Source organism: Xyrauchen texanus, chromosome 3, assembly GCF_025860055.1.
Source record: "Xyrauchen texanus isolate HMW12.3.18 chromosome 3, RBS_HiC_50CHRs, whole genome shotgun sequence".
Taxonomy (NCBI): domain Eukaryota; kingdom Metazoa; phylum Chordata; class Actinopteri; order Cypriniformes; family Catostomidae; genus Xyrauchen; species Xyrauchen texanus.
In genome coordinates, this window is record NC_068278.1 from 47,065,906 (window position 1) to 47,085,960 (window position 20,055).

The following is a 20,055-nucleotide window of genomic DNA, read 5'->3' on the forward strand; positions in this document are numbered from 1 at the left end:
GCTATTCAAACATAACATTATAGGTAATGATACATATTTGCATTAAGGAGAATTCCCAGAGCAAAATGTACCAGTATTTTCAAAAGTGTAGTGTTCAAACATGACCTTTTAAACTGACTTGACTTTGACAAAAAGCAAGCCACAAATTCCTAAATTGACTGTATCCCTAATGGAAAAATTGTATTAGTTTTTATAGTACTTTGTGATCTCATCTGTGATGTCAGAGCTCTGCTTTTAACTCCTTTAGATTATGGTATAACAGAGGACATGGTCTAACAGAGGACATTGTTAATTAAGAAAACGTTCATAAATGTGTTTGCTGCTGAATTTTTATCTTTGTTTTATGTTGCCTGTAGTGAAAATATGGCTCTCGTTTTAGTGGGGATCCAGGTGTTCTGAGCCACCTGTCTTTTAAAGAAACAAAAAATTGGTTTGACCTGTTCTTATGACAATTTTTTCTCCTGTAGACTAATGAATGGTTTTCTTTCACTCTGCCCCCTTTCCTCTTCCCTCTCTCTTTCCTTCTTTTTATTGTGTTTGTGATTGTGTATGGATGGGTATGAACGTGTCTGTCTGTGTGTATGGATGTATACACTCCTGTATGTGTGTGTTAGTGGGTAGCAGGCAGACCACGGCTCCCGCCTCGGTCACTGCGGCTGCGGCTGCACTAGCCGCGGCTGCAGGCACCACAGCAGGGCTGGTGGAACAAGGTAGCACCTCTCTACGGGGCCCAGTTCCTCTGCCCCCTTCTTTCTGTACTCTTATATCCCTTCCTTCCTCTCCCTTTCTATTCGCAGTATTTTCCTATCCTTTCCCAATTATTTTCTTTTTCCCTTTCCTATCAATTTTCTCTGCCCTTTGCTTTCCCTTGTTCTTTCCCTTTCCTTTTTCATTTTCTTTCCCTTTTCCAATATTTTCTTTTCCATTTTCTTTTCCTTTGTTTCCCTTTTCTCTTTTTCCCATCCTTTCATTTTGTTTCCTTTTTCTATCCCTTTCCTTTTTGTCATTTCCTTTACCTACCCTATCCTTTTCCTCTTCTTTAAGTTCTCTTTTATCCCTTTCTTCCTCTACCTTCATATTTACAGTACTTTCCCAATCCTTTTTCTTTTTTCTTTTTCTTTTTTTTTAACTCCTTTTTTTTTTAACTCTTTAATCCCTTCCATCACATCTCTTCCTATTCACAGTATTTTTCATTTTCATTTTCCTTTTCCATTCCTCATTAATTTTTCTTTCCAGTCATTCCCTTTTCCTTTCCATTTTTTTTTTCTTTCCATTTTTTAATTTTTGCCGCTTGTTACTTGTCCATGACTGTCTCTGCATGGGGCTAAAAGCATGCACGATGACTCACCCTCTTTCTGTCTATCCTGCTGTTTCTCCCCATCCCGCATCCTTCACACTTCAGTGCTATTATTTGCCTTATTTTGCTTTGAGTTCATGTCTGAATTCACGTTGGGCCACTCATTGGTCCTATCAGCTGTCTGTCATCATCATTGTCTTCATTTCATTCAGCTTTTAATTTTTTTCATAGAGTGGCCACACCAAGGCATGTGCATGATACATTAAATGATTCCCTCTTTCTCTCCCTTGTGCTCTCTCTCTCTCTCGTTCTCTCCATCATTCCTACTTTCATATGTTCTATAAATCACTTCCATTGACTTAAGTCTGGTTTATTTTTATCCTTCTCCTCATCATCACTTTTCTGAGCCATTTTTATCTGACACCTAGAAGTCAGTTTATTCCTCTATCCTTTCTTCCTTCCTTTACTCTGTCTTTTTTTTTTATATATGGTCTGTAAAGTTGAATTCACCTGTTATTTGGGGTGGGACAGTCTGCCTGATGTTGTGCTGAATGCTGCATGGGAGGTTGGACTAATGCATGTTCACTAACTTGGGGGTGTGATGGGCTGTACGGATCTGGTGCACCTGTGCATGGTCAAAGCTTCATGAAAACTGTATTTATTGTATCACAAGTTTTTTGCAGTAATGGTTTAATTTCATGCTTTAGCCCTTTTTAACCAGCATCTAAACATGGATACATTTTTATGAATATACAGTGTATTCAGAAAGTATTCAGACCCCTTCATTTTTTTTTCACATTTTGTTATGTTGCAGCCTTATGCAAAAATGCTTTGAATAAAAAAAAATTCACATCAATCTACACTCCATACCCCATAATGTTAAAGCAAAAAACAGATTTTTGATCACTTTTCAAATTTATTAAAAGGAAAAAACTGAAATATCACGTTGAAGCACCTTTGGCAGTGATTACAGCCTCAAGTCTTTTTGGGTATGATTCGACATGTTTTGCACTCCTGGATTTGGGGATTTTCTGCCATTCTTCTCTGCAGATCCTCTCAAGCTCCTCTGTCAGTGGACAGCCATTTTCATGTCTCTCCAGAGATGTTCGATTGGGTTCAAGTCCGGGCTCTGGCTGGGCCACTCAAGGACATTCACAGAGTTGGCCTTAAGCCACTCTTGTGTTGTCTTGGCTGTGTGCTTAGGGTCATTGTCCTGTTGGAAGGTGAACCTATGGCCCAGTCTGAGGTCCTGAGCACTCTGGACCAGGTTTTCATTAAGGATATCTCTGTATTTTCCAGTCCCTGCTGCTGAAAAACACCCCGACATCATAATGCTGCTACCATCACCATGCTTCACCGTTGGGATGGTATTGCGCAGGTGATGAGCGATGCCTGGTTTCCTCCAGACATGACGCTTGGAATTGAGGCCAAACAGTTGAATCTTCGTTTCATCAGACCAGAGAATCTTGTTTCTCACAGTCTGAGAGTCCTTTAGGTGTTTTTTATGTGTCTCCCACTGAGGAGAGGCTTCCGTCTGGCCACTCTACCATAAAGCCCAGATCGGTGCAGTGATGGTTGTCCTTCTGCAAGTTTCTCCCATCTCCACACATGATCTCTGGAGCTCAATCACAGTGACCATCGGGTTCTTGGTCACCTCGCTTACCATGGCCCTTCTCACCTGATTGCTCAGCTTTGGCCAGGCGGCCAGCTTTAGGAAGAGTCCTGGTTAGGGCTGGGCGATAAAACGATCTCGATATGGCATTGCGATAATATTTATTTAGACTACGATGATAAACTTTTGACATGTTTACTCGATATGGATAGACCTAACAGCCTATTACAAAGCAGAAATAAACGGACAGCAGCCAGTCAGAACGCAGATTTTGGCTTGTGCGTCTAAGTACACGCCCATTTGCTAGTAGAGCACTGTTTGAGCTACCGGCAGTGAAGAAAGTGAATGTAAAGAAAAAATGAGTGGAAACAACGAAAGCGACGGTGAAAGTGAACTCGAACTATCTTCCAAAGCTGAGGAAATTGTTGACAAAAAAGGCAACAAGACGTCAATTATATGGAAGTGGTTTGGATATCTGAAAAGCGACGATGCGCAAATAAAGACGGTCTGCAAAATATGCCGTCGGTCGGTGATAACCAAGACGGGAAACACAAAAAACCTTTTCGGTCACACTCATTTTCATACTCTCGGTACCATCCACCACACCGAGAGTATGAAAATGCGGGCCCATGTTAATGTTACTCCGTCCACAAGTTTTGCCCAACATGCTAACGTTAGTTAACGCCAGATGCTGTGGACAGACTAGTCTTTCTGGCAAAAAACCTATAATAGGGTAATTAGGGTTACATATGATGAGCACTACCTAAAAGGTGTAGCATAGTGACTGGTTTACAATGTTTACATTTTGCACTTTTTACTCAGATTTCTACCTCTAAAACATTTGAGATATATAAAACCAGTACACAATTAATATTTTATTTATCTGACAGTTAAGTACTTAAATCTGCCAGGGACTTTGTGGTTCACTTGTTTACTTTTGTTGTCTTGGTTGTACCTCTACAAACATTTTGAAATGTTTGCTGCCCTGCCAAAGAAATTTGATGTGATAGTACTGTAGTCACAGCTTTTAGTTTGATATTTTATAATAAGTTACAAGGCAAGCTAACTTGCATTGTTTTGTCAAGGCAGATAAATCATGTTTGCTAAAAGTAAAATGTTAACATTTAGATTTAAAGTTTATCAATATTCTTTTATAACAAAATATATTCTCAACCAATCCATGTTTGCACAGTTAAATGTTTGCATTGTTATTTATTTATTTATGTTAATAAACTATATAGTTCAACAAATATTGAACCTTCTGGTTTCTTCAGGCATCATTATCAGTATACTTTTCAAACGGGCAGCATTATTAAATTATATATCGTAACAAATATCGATATCGATCAATATGGAAAAAAATATTGTGATAATATATTTTGCCATATCGCCCAGCCCTAGTCCTGGTTGTTCCAAACGTCCATTTAAGAATTATGGAGGCCACCATGCTCTTGGGAACCTTCATTGCAGCTGACATTTTTTGTAGCCTTCCCCAGATCTGTGCCTCAACACAATCCTGTCTCTGAGCTTTGACCACATGGCTTGGTTTTTGCACTGATATGCATTTTCAGCTGTGAGACCTTATATAGAGAGATGTGTTTCTTTCCAAATCATGTCCAATCAATTGAATTTGTCACAGTTAGACTCCAATCAAAGTGTAGAAACATCTCAAAGATGATCCAGAGAAATGGGATGCACCTGAGCTAAATTTCAAGTGTCATTGCAAAGGGTCTGAATACTTATGTCAATGTGATATTTGAGTTTTTTGCTAAGTTAAAACTAAAAAAATCAGGTTTTTGATGGTGTGAGCATATTTTTTTCACAAACCAGAGCAGTGCATTTTCAAATGCAAAATACACAGTGTATATATATATATATATATATATATATATATATATATATATATATATGTATGTATATTTTTTTCTCACATCAGAATTTTTCCTAACCAAAAAAGTATGAAGAATTTAAGATATACTGTATGTAGAAGACACATAAAAAGCAGAGTATCTATTTATGCCTCAGTACTTATTTGTGGGCCAAAAGCTAACTGCTTTTGTAACAATACATTTGTAATATTGAGGAGTAGTTTAGCCTGGAATACTCCCTTCTCAGTGCAATATATCACAATAAATCTTGCTACACATAACTTTAATTACATTACAGTCACAGTTTTATCAACTTTGGATTGTTAATAATTTTCTTTGCCCCTACTATGAAAATGTATATATAAAAAGCTAATATAAAAATGTTAATTTATATTATTATTTCTGTATTTTCTAAATTATGATGCTAAAGTACTTAAATCCAACATAAGTCCCTCTCGGATTAAATCTGGTTAAATATTTATCTTAATAAACACTTAACGGTTTTCACGACCCATTTTACCTATGTAGTCTGACATACTTCCAAGTGAAACAGGATATTTTAAAAAAATAATTACCCTAACCATCAGGAATGGATTTGATCATGAAAAATGGGTGTTACATACTAGAATGGAGCCAGAGAGTTGGAAATTATGCAGGCTTAGTGACGTCAGCCGAAAAGTAATGTTGTTTCTGAGGCTGAGGACAGACAAAGATTTTAGTAATGTTTATTTAATAAAAAAAAATAATAATTCTTTGGAATAATTAGACCTGAAACGTTCAAGAAGTAAACAGGGTAAATTTTTATTTCATTTTTACTGTGTCAGAACACGTTTAGTATGAGGTTTGAGGAATATTAGTGAATAGAGTAGGGTAGAGTTTAGTTTGAAATGGTCATTTATTGTGATAGAAGATTTTAGTTTCAAACAACTGAAGCAAAATGTGTTGAATTTATTATTAAGTGATATTTAGAATATCTTAAGATAGCTGTTCTGCTGGAGATGCTGAAAATATTGTTTTGCCCTTTACCTTCTCGAAAGGGCAGAACAAGATTCGGGTTGTTACGTTACTGTTCCTTTTAACTTTTAATTTTTCTTCCAGAAAAATGCATAATGAGTGGGTTAGAAGGGTTGAGCTTCTATATTGGGCATTTGCTGTGGCTCAGTTTGAAGTTTCTCAGTTTCCACATGCCTGCAATGAAATATTTATGTGGTGCTGCCTCTATCTGTTGTCTTTTCTACTACCAACCAACCTGAGCAACCAGAATACTGCGGTATAGGCAGTTACACTATGTAACAGACCAATTTTTCTTACCAAAATCATGATATCGGACTTTCTTCATACAGAGCATATAAGATTAAATAATGAACTTGATATAATATATATTAGATTATGTAATTGTACATTTCTTCTCTAATGTCTTGTTCTTATTAGAGTGGTATCTCAGTTTTGATACAGTTAAAGGGGTAGAACCCCCCCTTCAAAACATTTACATTCTGTCACCATTACATCATGTTGTTTCAAACCCTTATTACTTTTGTGAAATAAAAAAGGAAAGAATCTTAGGTAGAATGTTTGGGACTAACAAACTCAGTCACCATTCACTTTCATTGTATGGGAAAAAAAAAGATTAAATGAAAGTGAATTGTGACTGAGGCTAACAACATAAGGTCATATAGGTTTGGAATGACATGAAGATAAGTAAATCATAACAGAATATAATTTTTTTGGCAAGCTATCTAGTAAAGTTTTGCATCAGATGTTTTCCATAAAGCCTATATAAAGAAGCCTGGCACAAAATTGTATTATGCTATACTATATGCTATTTTGCTAAATCTTGTTTTTGCTGACTCTAGCCCTGCTAAGCTGATAAAATCTCCGAAAAATGAGGACTATACTGAAAATAAGTTGACAATTTTTTCTGTTCTTTGGCCCCCTACAGAGCTCTGTAGTTGTTTAGACCCACTGTTCATAGAAACCGCAATAGTACAATAGACTTTAGTATTTTGACCTCTTCTCCATTGCTCTCTCTTCTCTTTTTCTCCTCGTTCTCTTTCTTTTGTGTTAATGGCAAGGTAAGGAGCTCCACTCACTCTAGATTATAAGATGTAACTTTACTCCTCCTGATTTTCCTACAGGGATGTATGCTCATTTCTTTCACTGATCTCTTTGGGCCACCAGGTGGATGGGTCGGTGGCCCAGATTCAGTTCTAGGAGGATCTGTATTCAAAACTCCCTTTCAGTGACCGCAATATTCAGTTTATGACCCTCATTCGCAGAAACACATTACATGTGTTCTGCTTGGAATTTAATTAAATTATTTTCCAACCTCTTGCTCTGTACCTATTGATTTCTTTATATGACTAATGTTCAGGGTTCCCACATTCATGGAAAACCTGGAAATATCAAGGAATGTTAAAATGGGGTTTTCCAGTCTAGTGATGCCCAATTTGTCAGTGAGTCATTCTTTTGAGTCAGTTCTTTTATTTAGAAATTAAAAACTGGTAAAGGATTTATTTGCAAATCACTCTGAATCAAACTAATTTTAAATCTGTGTTCAGTAATCACAAATACTTCCAAAAGTTTTGGAAATTATGGGTCAAAAAATTTGTAAACCCTGAATGTCAGTTCAAGTCTTACTGGTGACAGAGCTGAATCTGTTACTGTTGATCAACTGTCTTATGGCAATGTGCGCGTGTGCGTGCGTGTGCGTGCGTGCGTGTGTGTGTGTGTGTGTGTGTGCGTGTGTGTGTGTGTGTGTGTGTGTGTGTGTGTGTGTGTGTGAGCGTGTATTTATCACTTTGTGGGGACCAAATGTCCCCATAAGGATAGTAAAACCCGAAATTTTTGACCTTGTGGGGACATTTTGTCGGTCCTCATGAGGAAAACAGCTTATAAATCATACTAAATTATGTTTTTTGAAAATGTAAAAATGCAGAAAGTTTTCTGTGAGGGTTAGGTTTAGGGGTAGGGTTAGGTTTAGGGGATAGAATATAAAGTTTGTACAGTATAAAAACCATTATGTCTATGGAAAGTCCCCATAAAACATGGAAACACAACATGTGTGTGTGTGTGTGTGTGTGTGTGTGTGTGTGTGTGTGTGTGTGTGTGTGTGTGTCTGAAAGGTGTTGTGTATAGATTGAATGCATTGTTATAAGTCACTGTGGGTAATAACATCTGCCAAAAGAGTAAATCTCTCTGATGGATAATTTTTATGAGAATCTGTAAATGAGTTGCAGTCCAGGCTTTTTGGTCAACTGATTGTAACAACACTGTCTAAATCAGTGGTCTCATCTAGAGAAGGTTCAAGATACACTTTAAGATGAAGACTCATGGGAATAAAGCTCAAGATCTCTTCTGTGCTTTATTTAAGCTAAAGTGTGTTTCTGCACCACTAGTTTCACCAAACAGAGTTGAAAAAATAATTACTCTTTCAAACAGAACAGACATGCCAATTGACTTACATAAATATGATGATTTACCTTGGTTTAACAATAGAAAGAAGTGATTTGAATGAATGACTTCCAAGGTGCATGCACAATTGCTTGAGAGAGTGTGTGCATTTGTTTGCGTATGCATTCTCAATATAAAATGCTACATGAACCAGCAATATTTGACTGCGAAATTGTCAGATGCATCCTTATACACATTGACGAATGTGTTTATACTGATTCAATGAGTGTTTTTCCCATGAAACAGCAAAAGCACATTACATTTTGGATAGTTTTCATAATTATTGGTCATTAGACTGAAAAGTTCTCCCATTAACTACACCAGAAACTTTTTGACTCAACCTAAAAAGATTAATTTGAAATATTCTGTTGTTTCACATCTAAACAATGTAATTGAATCAAATGATACTCAAAATGCAGAGATTTTAATGAGATGTAAGTTTAAAATGTGTAGTTGAATTTCTGTGCCACATGCATTGCAGCGAGACCTGCAGAGAGCTTTGACTGTAAAGATGATGAAGGTCTTTATGACTTGTACAATGGGGAACTGTTCAGTCTTCATATTTAGTCATCTTTGTATGTGCATGAACTTCTGAAGTGATCTAACTGATTATATATTGTTTGTTAATGGCTATATTAATAAAAGTCATTGTAAAATGTTATGTACTGTAAATCTGGTTATATCAGTCAGAGCCTGATCATTATTATCTGCATTGTTACCTTTCATTTTAGGAAATAGAGCTCTGCGTAAATTATTGACAGTTGTTGGTGGTTAAATTTGACAATTTTGCTGATTTAACCCTCTTTTATTTGCTCCCATTGTAGCAGCCAAGAGCTTGTTGAACAAAAAGGTGGATGTTAAGGTAAGAAGATCTGTTGAACTTCTGAGCTCTGTGACCCAGACGTGACCATGACATGACATGACATGTAGCTTCTTAGTACCTTCTCTCTTTTCACTTCTAACGCCCGTTTCACACATACTCCGTTTGCAGTGCGTATGTGGTGTGTATTTTTTTCCGTACCTATGTTAACAGGTTAGAGCTTTTACACTGCATGCGGATGCAGTCCGTCGATCCGTTCCAGTTGCGGTGCGTATACAGCAGTGCAGCGATGGTTTACGGACTGAGTCTATTTTTGCTGTGCTGCACCGCACTGAATTAAAGTGGCAGCGCATTGTTCACATTAAAATAGACATAGATTGTCAAGAAACTGTAATAATTTCATCATATACACATAATTACAGTTAATGTGTTCTACAGTTACTAAATTACAGGGTCAAGAAAAACAAAAAAGTATGATTATAGTCCCAAAAGATGCAAAATGCCATCATATATGATTTTTTTACCCTAAAACAAGACAGAGTGAACCCAAATGCATCTCATTCTTCTACTTATTAGCAACAGATATAGCGCGATAGCTTCTTCTGTCAACAAATCAAACTACATGTAAAACAAAGAATCACAATGATTAAAATTAATTGTCATACTGTTTCAATGCCTTAAACAATCTCAAAGTTAACGTTTGAATTTAAAATCAAAATTCCTTACACATTTTTTATTTTGTGGCACACAGAAACTGTGGATCAGTAGTGCACTGCAAACGCAGCATATGTGAAAGCACTATAGCGCGTGCTGCTCCTGTACCGTATACGCACCGCATACGCACTGCACATGGAGTATGCGTGAAACGGGCGTAAGTCACTCTGTCTCTCTGTCCTGCTCTTTTACTATGCTATCAGTGCTAATTACTTGTGTTTAGAGTGTTTCCTCTATTGCATGTTTGTCTTGTTTCGTACATAGCTGTTGTGAGTACATGTGGTTATCCGAGTGTATGTGTGTGTGTTTTTGAGAGAAAAAGATTTTATATGGCACAAGAGAGTCTGAAAATGGGACCATTGACTCCTAAAATCACCTCGTTAAACAGTACTTCTATCATGTTAATTACATGGAGAAATTTTAATTAGTCAAATTTAAAGCTAATTTAACCTTGATGATAGACTCAAAAACATTGCGTTGCAAATAATCAGAATTCTCTGTTCTTAGTTCAGAGAGAGTTGATTCAAAACTAAAATTCTGTCATTATTAACTCACCTTTATGTTATTCCAGTTTGAATTTAGTTTTCCTGTGCTACACAAAATTGTTTGCTTGCAGAATGTCAAAATGGCAGACACAATGTCCAGTGACTCTAAATCAGTCTAAATGGTACCATAAAAGTAGTCCATATTACTTGTGTGCTGTTAAAAGTCAAGATTTTCATCGGATAATGGATTAAGCTATAATGCTTTTTATCCCTTTTGGAGCTTGACAGCCACTGGTCACATTCTATAATAATTGTATGGGAAAGAGCGGCTTTAATATGGGTTTGGAATGACATTAGGGTGAATAAATGACTACATTTTAATTTTCTACTATCCTTAAAGTAAAGTATTTTTGCTAATTTGATAATGTAGCTACCAAAAAGAGTGTATGAACCATTTTGAAGTAATTTTGTAATATCTTAATCCATTCCTCAGAATTGCTGAAAATTTGCCCCCACAAGCAGTGTGAAAATATGTACAGATTGCACAATTGGCATAATAAAATGTATACAGTAGTTCCCTGAGTTTGCCATGCTGTCTAGCAGAAATCCGAGTTTTCTGATATAAGGTGTTACCAAAAACCTTAACAAGCTTTATCTGGTCATGGAGACCGCTCGCACGATCCACCTGAAAGAGGAGAAGAATTTAAAGTTTTATTTCCGTCAGCTTCTGTGGCGTGTGGGGAACGTTAAGGAGAATGATTTCACAATGATGGCTGTGATCCACTTGGAAATCTATGCAATCTTCCACAAGAGCCAGAGTAATTTGATTCAGAAATCAGGATTCAGAAAATGAATTAAAGTTTGGACAGCAATTCTCACTTAAGAGCTCCTTTAGAGTGTTTACACACACAATTCACACACACACACACTCCCAACTAATTGTTTCTACTTCATCGTCACCCTACAACCCACCTCTATGACTCATACCTGCTATATCAGTGTGTATTTATATAAGTGTGTGTCTGAGTGTGTTTGAGCAGAGAAATAGCTGTGACTCTTGTTCCAAAAATAGCCATGAGTCTGAAACGCTGGAAACTCTGAGATGAAAATAGCAGCACAGCGCTCCTCTCATTGCCTAGCAACAGACTCCCTCTTGACCTCTCCAGCCATTTTAAAAGATTTCTCTCCTTCTGTCCTTTTGTTAAACTGCTCTCTCCTTTCTTCACCTTTATGCTCCATCTCCAAGCCAAAGATCATGCTGAGCTGCTCTTTATTTAGATTCTGTCACTATTTTCTGATTAACTCAAGCTGATTTCCTTTTGTGTCTAAATCTTTGAAGTGGCACTGGTTATATAAAGCTGCTTTAGAATCGGAGGTGTTTTTAAACAGCGATTGGAAGTTGCACTGCATATAAGACAAAACATGTCACTGATCTGCATCCTCTCTCAGCATCTCTGCTTGTCCTTGCACATCATTCCGGTCCAGGAACAGACTTTCTTGGAATGGTGACCGTTTTGTAGCACAAACAGCTGACCCTAGTTCAGTTAACTTTGCTTACACTGACCAATCCTCAAGTGCACTTAAGCTTTCCTTTTGCTAGTAGCATGTGTCTCTCCTTTCGCCCACACTTTTTTCATTTTGCGTTTCCCTTCACTTGACCCCCCCCACCCTTCCTTGTTCCTCTTGCTTGGATTTTCCAAATGCCCTACTTTGTAGAAGAACCTTTTTGTCAGCATATTTTCCTACTAGAAATGTACCACTAGCACCATCTTGTTCCGAACCCAGACATTCCTTGAAGTATTCTTTGACCGAAGACGTTCTTTACCCTCAACTAAAATTAAATGTATTGTCTTAAAACATCTCCCACTCCTCCATGTCTCTCTCTCTCTGTACATGTCTCTTCTATCACTTTCTCTCTCTAGAAGCGGAAGTCAAGCTCTACTATTCAGTACATGGTGAGAATATTGTTCCATTTACACCCTTCTGTTTCCCTTTTATCTTTCTACTTCTGTACCTTCACCTGCCAACCAATTGCCAAAACCTTTCCTAAAACTCTTTGAGATCCAGCATTTCTTTCGATCCATTATGAAATGATGGTCAGGAAAACCCTCAATAGCCTTGAAAAGTTTATTTGTGTGTCATCTACATGTGTTAGCCAAGTGTAACCTTTTTATTATTATTATTATTTGTTTAGGGTTTTACTGGTCATCATGTCCTGGAGCCTATTCTTATGTGCCTCACTTTCTGGTTTAATAATATTCTGACCAGCAATTTGTTCCTTCTCTTTGCTGTTCCTTTCTTTGTGTGAATGATTTTGACCAACTCCCCACCACGAACCTCCTTGGTCTCATTCTGAATGTGGGTAATCTGAAGTGTTTTGGTTACTACAGATCACTCCACAATGTTGTAAACTAGGTTTAGCAGAAGCCTTTCTCTTCATAAACGGGCAGCGGAATAGACATCTCGTTTTCTGAATGCTTCTCGAGTCTGAAAGAGCAACCCTCAAAGCTGCTCGTTTCATCACTTTACATTCACCTGGGTAAAGTTGGACTTCAATGGAGATCTAACACTTTTATTACGATTAAGGTTTTGGGAATCAAGTGGTCCAATTATTAGAAACAGTGTGTGTATTTGACCATAGTCATTTTAAGGGGCGTTCACACTCACAGCAGTTACATTTCTGGGGTCCACCAAGTTACTTTATTGTTGGTTTCTGGAAAGCGTTCCCACTCAACTGCAGTATCCAGTTGCACAAGCTGAATATAACATTTAACTGTGAATTGTGATACTGCACATTTTCATAAAGTTCTCAAACTCAGAACTTGCTTAACTTTGTCACATATTCAACGGTTCCTGTCGCTCATGTCATTTTACATCGCCACCTCTAATCGAAAAACAATGACTTCCAGTCACTGCAAATCACTGCCAGTGTGAACACCCATTTAGTCTAGTCTAGTCTAGTCTAAATAACATTTTGAATCAATGTAAATAAGCAGCTGGCACTACAATAGTCAGTTACCTCTTTAAGGGATAGTTCATCCAACTCTCATGTTGTTCCAAACCTGTATGACTTTCTTTCATTGAACACAGAAAGGGATGTTACTTTTAATGCCTCAGCCACCATTCACTTTTATTGCATTTTATTGATTGTTTTTAATTATTATTTATACAATGAAAATGAATGGTGATGACTCAGGCTAATATTCTGTCTAACATCTCCCTACGGTATGTGTTCCTTGGAAGATCAAAAGGATGTGGAACAATATGAGGGTGACTATGATATTAATGGTATGATATGAATTCTCATTTTAGGTAAACTATCCCTTAAAAATGAAAAGTGTGTGTGTGTGTGTGTGTGTGAGAGAGAGAGAGAGAGAGAGAGAGATGCATGCTGATCTTTCCCTCAATCCTTCTTAACCTGACCCTTTCTGAAATTAATTTATGTTGTGTTTCCCTGCACAGCCCCAGACAAACAGCATAGTCACCAGCCCCAAGGGAAACCTCCCCTCTCCTGCACTGGTATTTACCTCTCTAAATCCTCATCTTACTCTATCAGTCCCTCCTTTTTCCCCTCTGTCTGTGACTGTACCTGCATCCCTTTGTGACAGTGAATATTTTTTAGTTTCTTGTGCGTGTTTGCGGATTGTCAATGAGAAAAGTCAAGATTTTATTTGTAAACTGCTATTTGGCAGTGTAATGCTTTTTCTACATCACCTAGTTGCACCTAAACTATGTTGAATGTTGATGATGATTATATAATTATATAAAATAGATTATATAATTAAATAATATACCTAAAAGTATTTTGACACTTAAGCCATATTTAACATGTATAAATTCCATTGCAGTAGATAACACATTATATTAGGTGTCTTTAACTACTATGTACTTAAACATTTGATACAATGTACTTATTATGTACATACAGTTGAAGTCAGAAGTTTACATACACTTAGGTAGAAGTAATTAAAACAAATTTTTTAACCACAAATTTCATATTAGCAAACTAGTTTTGGTAGATCTTCTTGGTGCATGACACAAGTATTTATTCCAACAATTGTTTACAGACAGATTGTTTCACTTTTAATTGATTATATCACAATTCCAGTGCGTCAGAAGTTTACATACACCAAGTTAACTGTGCCTTTAAGCAGCTTGAAAAATTCTATAAAATGGTGTCAAGCCTTTAGGCAATTAGCCAGTTATCTTCTGATAGGCTAATTGGAGTCAGTGTTCCTGTGGATGTATTTTAAGGCCTACCTTCAAACTTGGTACCTCTTTTTGCTTGACATCATGGGAAAATCAAAAGAAATGAGCCAAGACCTCAGGAAAAAAAATTGTGGACCTCCAAACAAAAAGTGAACTATTTGAACATAATGACCATTGTAATGTTTGGAGGAAAAGGGTGAGGCTTGTAAGCCGAAGCACAACATCCCAACCGGGAAACATGGGGGTGGCCGCATCATTTTGCAGGTGCTTTGCTGCAGGAGGGACTGGTGCACTTAACAAAATAGATGGCATCTTGAGGAAGGAGAAATATGTGGATATATTGAAGCAACATCTCAAGATATCAGCCAGGAAGTTAAAGCTTGGTCGCAAATCCCCAAGCATGCCTCCAAAATTGTGGCAAAAGACCTTAAGGACAACAAAGTAAAGGTATTGGAGTGGCCTTCACAAAGCCCTGACCTCAATCCGACAACTTTGTGGGCAGAACTGAAAATGCGTGTGCTAGCAAGGAGGCCTACACACTTGGCACAGTAACACCAGTTCTGACAGTATGTATGGGCCAAAATTCCAGCAACTTATTGTGAGAAGCTTGTGGAAGGCTACCCAAAATGTTTGACCAAAGATAAATTATTTAAAGGTAATGCTACCAAATACTAACAAAGTGTATGTAAACTTCTGACGTACTGAGAATGTGATGAAAGAAATAAAAGCTGAAAGAAATAATTCTCTCTTCTATTATTCTGACATTTCACATTCTTAAATTAAAGTAGTGACCTAAGACAGGGAATATTTTCTACGATTAAATGTCAGGAAAAACTGAGTTTAAATGTATTTGGCTAAGGTGTATGTAAACGTCTGACTTAAACACTACATGTCGCTGTGGAGGATTATTTAGTGAGGACACAGGAGTTAGGTTGCTCCAAACAAAGGTAACACTCTTTAATTAGTCACTCAGCAATTTTTACATTTTACAACTTAATTCAGCTCTTTACAACTTCAGAACTTAGCTTCACAACAGGGCTCTCTCAGTCTCTGACTCTCTCTCTGTCTGGAGGTTCTGTGGCTATTTATATGCCACTCTCCCCATGCTCACTGAAATTAGAGACAGGTGTTAGACATAATTTAGCTCAGGTGCAAGTGCCCTTACCGCTTTCTCTCCCCGGACGGGCTCTTGACCAGTCGCGTTGTACTTGCATTTAATTACATCTGTAGTTATACTGTTTACCTTACACCTAATCCTAACTCAACCCCAACCTTTATCCTGAACCCAAACCCTAATCTTAACCCTACCCCTGAACTTACTCATACCTCAACCTCAGTAGCAGCAAATGTGAATTTTGTGAGAAGTTTGCAGAACAATATGTAGGTACACAGTAAGTACATTGTATTGTATATTTTAATATTAGTACATGGTAGTTAAAGACACCTTATGTAAAGTGGAACCGATAACAAAATTTCACACCAAGTGGTATCTGCAAATAAATTATGCTAGATATTTTCTCAGAACTAACTTCACTTTTCTGTGTCATTATTGCAATTACGTTTAACCACCAGATCCCCCTTATGGCCCGGGTAAACATAGTTTTTCTGCATTCCAGACCTGGCCGACTGCTTTGCCTTTCAAATTATACTTTTCTGACCCCAAATGAATATAAAGGCATTCAACGCTTGCCCACTTCTGCTGCTTTGTGATACTTTTTTAGTACAGTCAATGGCCAGAGCATGCACAGAGACTAGGACCACAGGTCGTTTGAAGAGTATAAACATGTGCAATATTTTGCTTCATGTGTTGTTATGCTATATTTCTTAAAAATGAAGGCCACTTGGTTGATATTCTGTTGTCTATCACAACTGCATTCATGCATGTGTGGCTTAGCTGACCAAATAGTTTGGGGGTACATATTATAGTGCTGAATGGGGGATGGAAATATTCTGGTCTGCAAATGAACAGAGAAGGATCTAATAAGCATCTACCTATAAATAAACTGATGAAGATATGATATGTGCTAAAGTGTCTGTAATTGAACTGTAATCGAGTCAGATAGAAACATACAGGCCCCATGCGGCATCATCAATTAGGATCCGGATTAGTTTGAAGCTAACAGCTCCTCCTGGGGCTCTCAGAATTGGCTCTCAAACAGCAGTTTCCAAGCCACAGTGGTAAGAGGCTGTTGTATGGTTGACTGGAATCCTTAATGATTATCCTGACTTTAGTTCTTTTGCACCTGCTGTAGATGTCCTTCAGGTTAGAAAGTGCATCCTGTGAAATACTATACACCATCCTGTTCCATTTGCTATTTTTTTATATTGGGTATGATTTACTGTAATGTATATGCCAAAGTCTTATTCATTTTATTATTCATCTTATTAGATATTTTAACCTGTTTTAGATATTTGAGATATTCTGATAAATTGATCTGATAGATTACTAGACTATTTTAAATAGATTGCAATGCAAATCTTCAAAAGCTTATTCTTAGTAGAGTCTCTATTCTATACTTAGGGTAGGGATCAGCCAAGCTATGTATAGTCACAGTTGTGCTCTGTCATTCTGATATATTACTACACGCTCTAGTCACATATTAAAGGGGTTGTTTATTGGATTATATAACACCAGGTTGTCTTTCGGTGTCTGCGCTGATTGGTGGATGATGAAGGGTGTTTTATGCCTGAAGTTGGCAGGAAAGTTGGGCTTACTTTCTTAATAAAACAATATTTGAAGATGCTGGGGTGGTGGGTACAGAAGTGATTTGATTATTCAATGTTAAGTGACATGCTTGAGTGAGATAGATAGGCAGCGCAATCAATCTATCTCTTAGGGGATTTGTTTTTTTGGTCTGTTGAAGGGGTTTTCAAGCGATGTCTGTCTTAAAGGAAAAATCTGCCATTTACTCATCTTGATGTTTTTCCAAACCCGTAAGACTTCCTTTCTAGTTGTAACACCAGTGCAGCAGTACACTGTGAATTACATGGTTACAATATTATTATCACACAGTAAGTTAAAACATCAGTCCTCCTTATTGTTGAAGTTTCATGCATTTTAAATTAGCAATTATCTTTTTTCTATACATTGAAAGTGAATGGTAACTCACACTAGCATTCTGCTAAGTAGTGTCACGTTACCAAAATTTCAGTAGCTGGTACTGATACCAGTAAAATTTCTATGCTATTGGGAAATGCTATTTCCCAAATTTTACGTTTTCTTTTTGTCCCTGAATTACATGTTTTAAAGTTTTATTCAGTTTCATCATCAAAATTATGTCTAATGAAATGAATCCAAACTTGAATCAGATACAACTAGAACAATTACTTTTCAACATACTATTGATTATTTTATTTTTTTTATCAAATGAAATGCTTTAGTAAAGGTCCTCATGCACAACAGAACTTCATATTATAAATGAAAACTTCTATTCAGTAGAACAACAGTGAGATCTGCTTGTGTGATATAATTATTATATTAATAATAATAAAAAAATACATTGTACAAAACACTAGTAATATATTTCTGTTGCAATTTAATCCTGTACTTAAGCATTTAAAACAATGTACTTATTATGTACATACATGTTTTTGCATTGTACTTGCATTCAAAGTACCTGTAGTTACGCTGTTTACCTTACACCTAATCCTAAAAAGACTTCAGGTGCTGCACACGTCACAGTGAGCGCTCTGTCCTCTTCTACAATAAGCGATTGCGTGCCATGCTTATAAAATGTGTTTTGAGCATAGGAGCGGCTTCACGCTTCACTTTGCAGTGTGCAGTACATGCAGACTGTATATTTATTTAATGAAATCACATCCTTTTGTGGTTCAATAATCATATTAGGAAATGTAACAATTTTAAGTTGATATTATCCATTTATAAGCATCCCTCTGTCTGTCAGACAGCGCAAGGGGACCAAATGGAATCGATGCTCGGTACTACCGGTACCGCAGAAACACTGGTATTGTTACTTTATTTATTTATTTATTTATTTATTGTATCGACATGGTACCAAAGTACTGGTACTTTTGACATCACTACTTACAAGAAAGAAATTCATACAGGTAAACATCATGAGGTTGAGTAAATGATGACAGATTTTTGTGTGAACTATTCCTTTAAGCAATAAGAAATGATGGTCCCAATGGAAACATGATATACATTCCAACATATACAGCTACTGCAACATGTGGCCCATTATATCATCATATTTTAAGATCCCTCATAGTTGCCCTTTAATGCTGCGTGTGAGCAACACGTGTCACACACTTGGGGGTAGTCACCCAAGATATAGTTACCCAACCTTGAGGTGGAGTTAAGAGGTGTTTATAGTCAGTAAAACTCAAGCCATAGTGCTTTGTTTCATAGCTTACCTTTTACTGTTAACTGTATTGTTGTGTACTTTATTTGTAGAAATAAATAATACATGTTTAATGAATTTCTAAAATGTAGAAAATTTCTAACTGGTTGTACCACAATGATTAGCACACACACACACTTGAACATTGGAGCCATCATGCTAAAGACAAGTGTGATAATTTACTCACTGTCATGTTATTTCAAATCTGTAATATTTACTTTCTTCTATGGACGATGTTAGGCAGAAGGACATCCTCATTCACCATTTATTTCATTATATAGGAATATGATGCCACGAAAGTGAATGGTGACAGAGTAAGATGCTGCCTAAGTTCTTAGGTCTGATGTTTTTTAAGACCATTTTCGATAAAATAAGTTTTACATATCGTCCAGCCTTCGAAGTCACATCATAAAACATCGACAGTAAAACTCACAGATATATTTAATAGTGAAAGTAAGAGCATTTCCAAATGCACAATGCAACAAGAGCTTAAAGATTGGGACTAAACAGCTGTGTGGTTACTAGAAAGCTTCTTGTTAGTGAGGCTAATCGTAAAAAACAACTTAAATTTGCTAGGGAGCATAAAGATTGGACTGTGGAGCAATGGAAAAGGTCATGTGGTCTGATAAATCCAGATTTAGCCCATTCCAATGTGATTGGCACATCAGGGTAAGAAGGGAAGGGCATAAAGCAATGCACCCGTCATGCACAGTACACACTGCACAAGTCTCTGGAGGCAGTGTTCTGATCTGGGTTTGCTTCAGTTGGTCAGGTCTAGGCTCACCAACATCATGCGGCAATAAAATGAAGTCAGCTGACTACCTGAATGTACTGAATGACCAGGTTATCCCATCAAAGGAGTTTTTCTTCCCTGACGGCACGGGCATATTCCAGGACGACAATGCCAAGATTCACCGGGCTCAGATTGTGAAAGAGTGGTTCAGGGAGCATGAGGAATCATGTAATGACCTTAACTCCATTGAAAGACTTTGGGATGTGCTGTAGAAGATTTTACGGAGTGGTTCGACTCTCCCGTCAACAATACAAGATCTTACAGCATAAGTTTGTTGAAACAATGCCACGACGAATGTGCGCCGTAATCAGATCTAAATGCGGTCCAATTAAATATTAGAGTATGCAACTTTTGTTTGGGCCAGGCAGTGTAGAATTCAACTGATGTGTGCATGTAATGTGCCATATTTAAAAAATACAGTACAAGTAGTTCCTCTAAAGTAG

The 20,055-nt window shown here is 37.1% G+C and overlaps 1 protein-coding gene across 25 annotated transcripts in view; it reads left to right on the forward strand.

The window, feature by feature from the left end:
- Window positions 1–20,055, forward strand: part of LOC127623107 (calcium/calmodulin-dependent protein kinase type II subunit beta-like) — a 108,145-nt gene that overhangs the window by 63,403 nt on the left and 24,687 nt on the right. For 5 of the 25 annotated variants that reach the window (XM_052097366.1, XM_052097547.1, XM_052097457.1 and 2 more), the window contains exons 13-16: window positions 615–710; window positions 9,052–9,089; window positions 12,169–12,201; window positions 13,709–13,765. In XM_052097366.1, the coding sequence (XP_051953326.1) occupies window positions 615–710; window positions 9,052–9,089; window positions 12,169–12,201; window positions 13,709–13,765 (224 nt within the window). The remainder of the gene's footprint in view (window positions 1–614; window positions 711–9,051; window positions 9,090–12,168; window positions 12,202–13,708; window positions 13,766–20,055) is intronic. The other 20 variants (XM_052097404.1, XM_052097500.1, XM_052097493.1 and 17 more) reach the window with 7 other exon arrangements.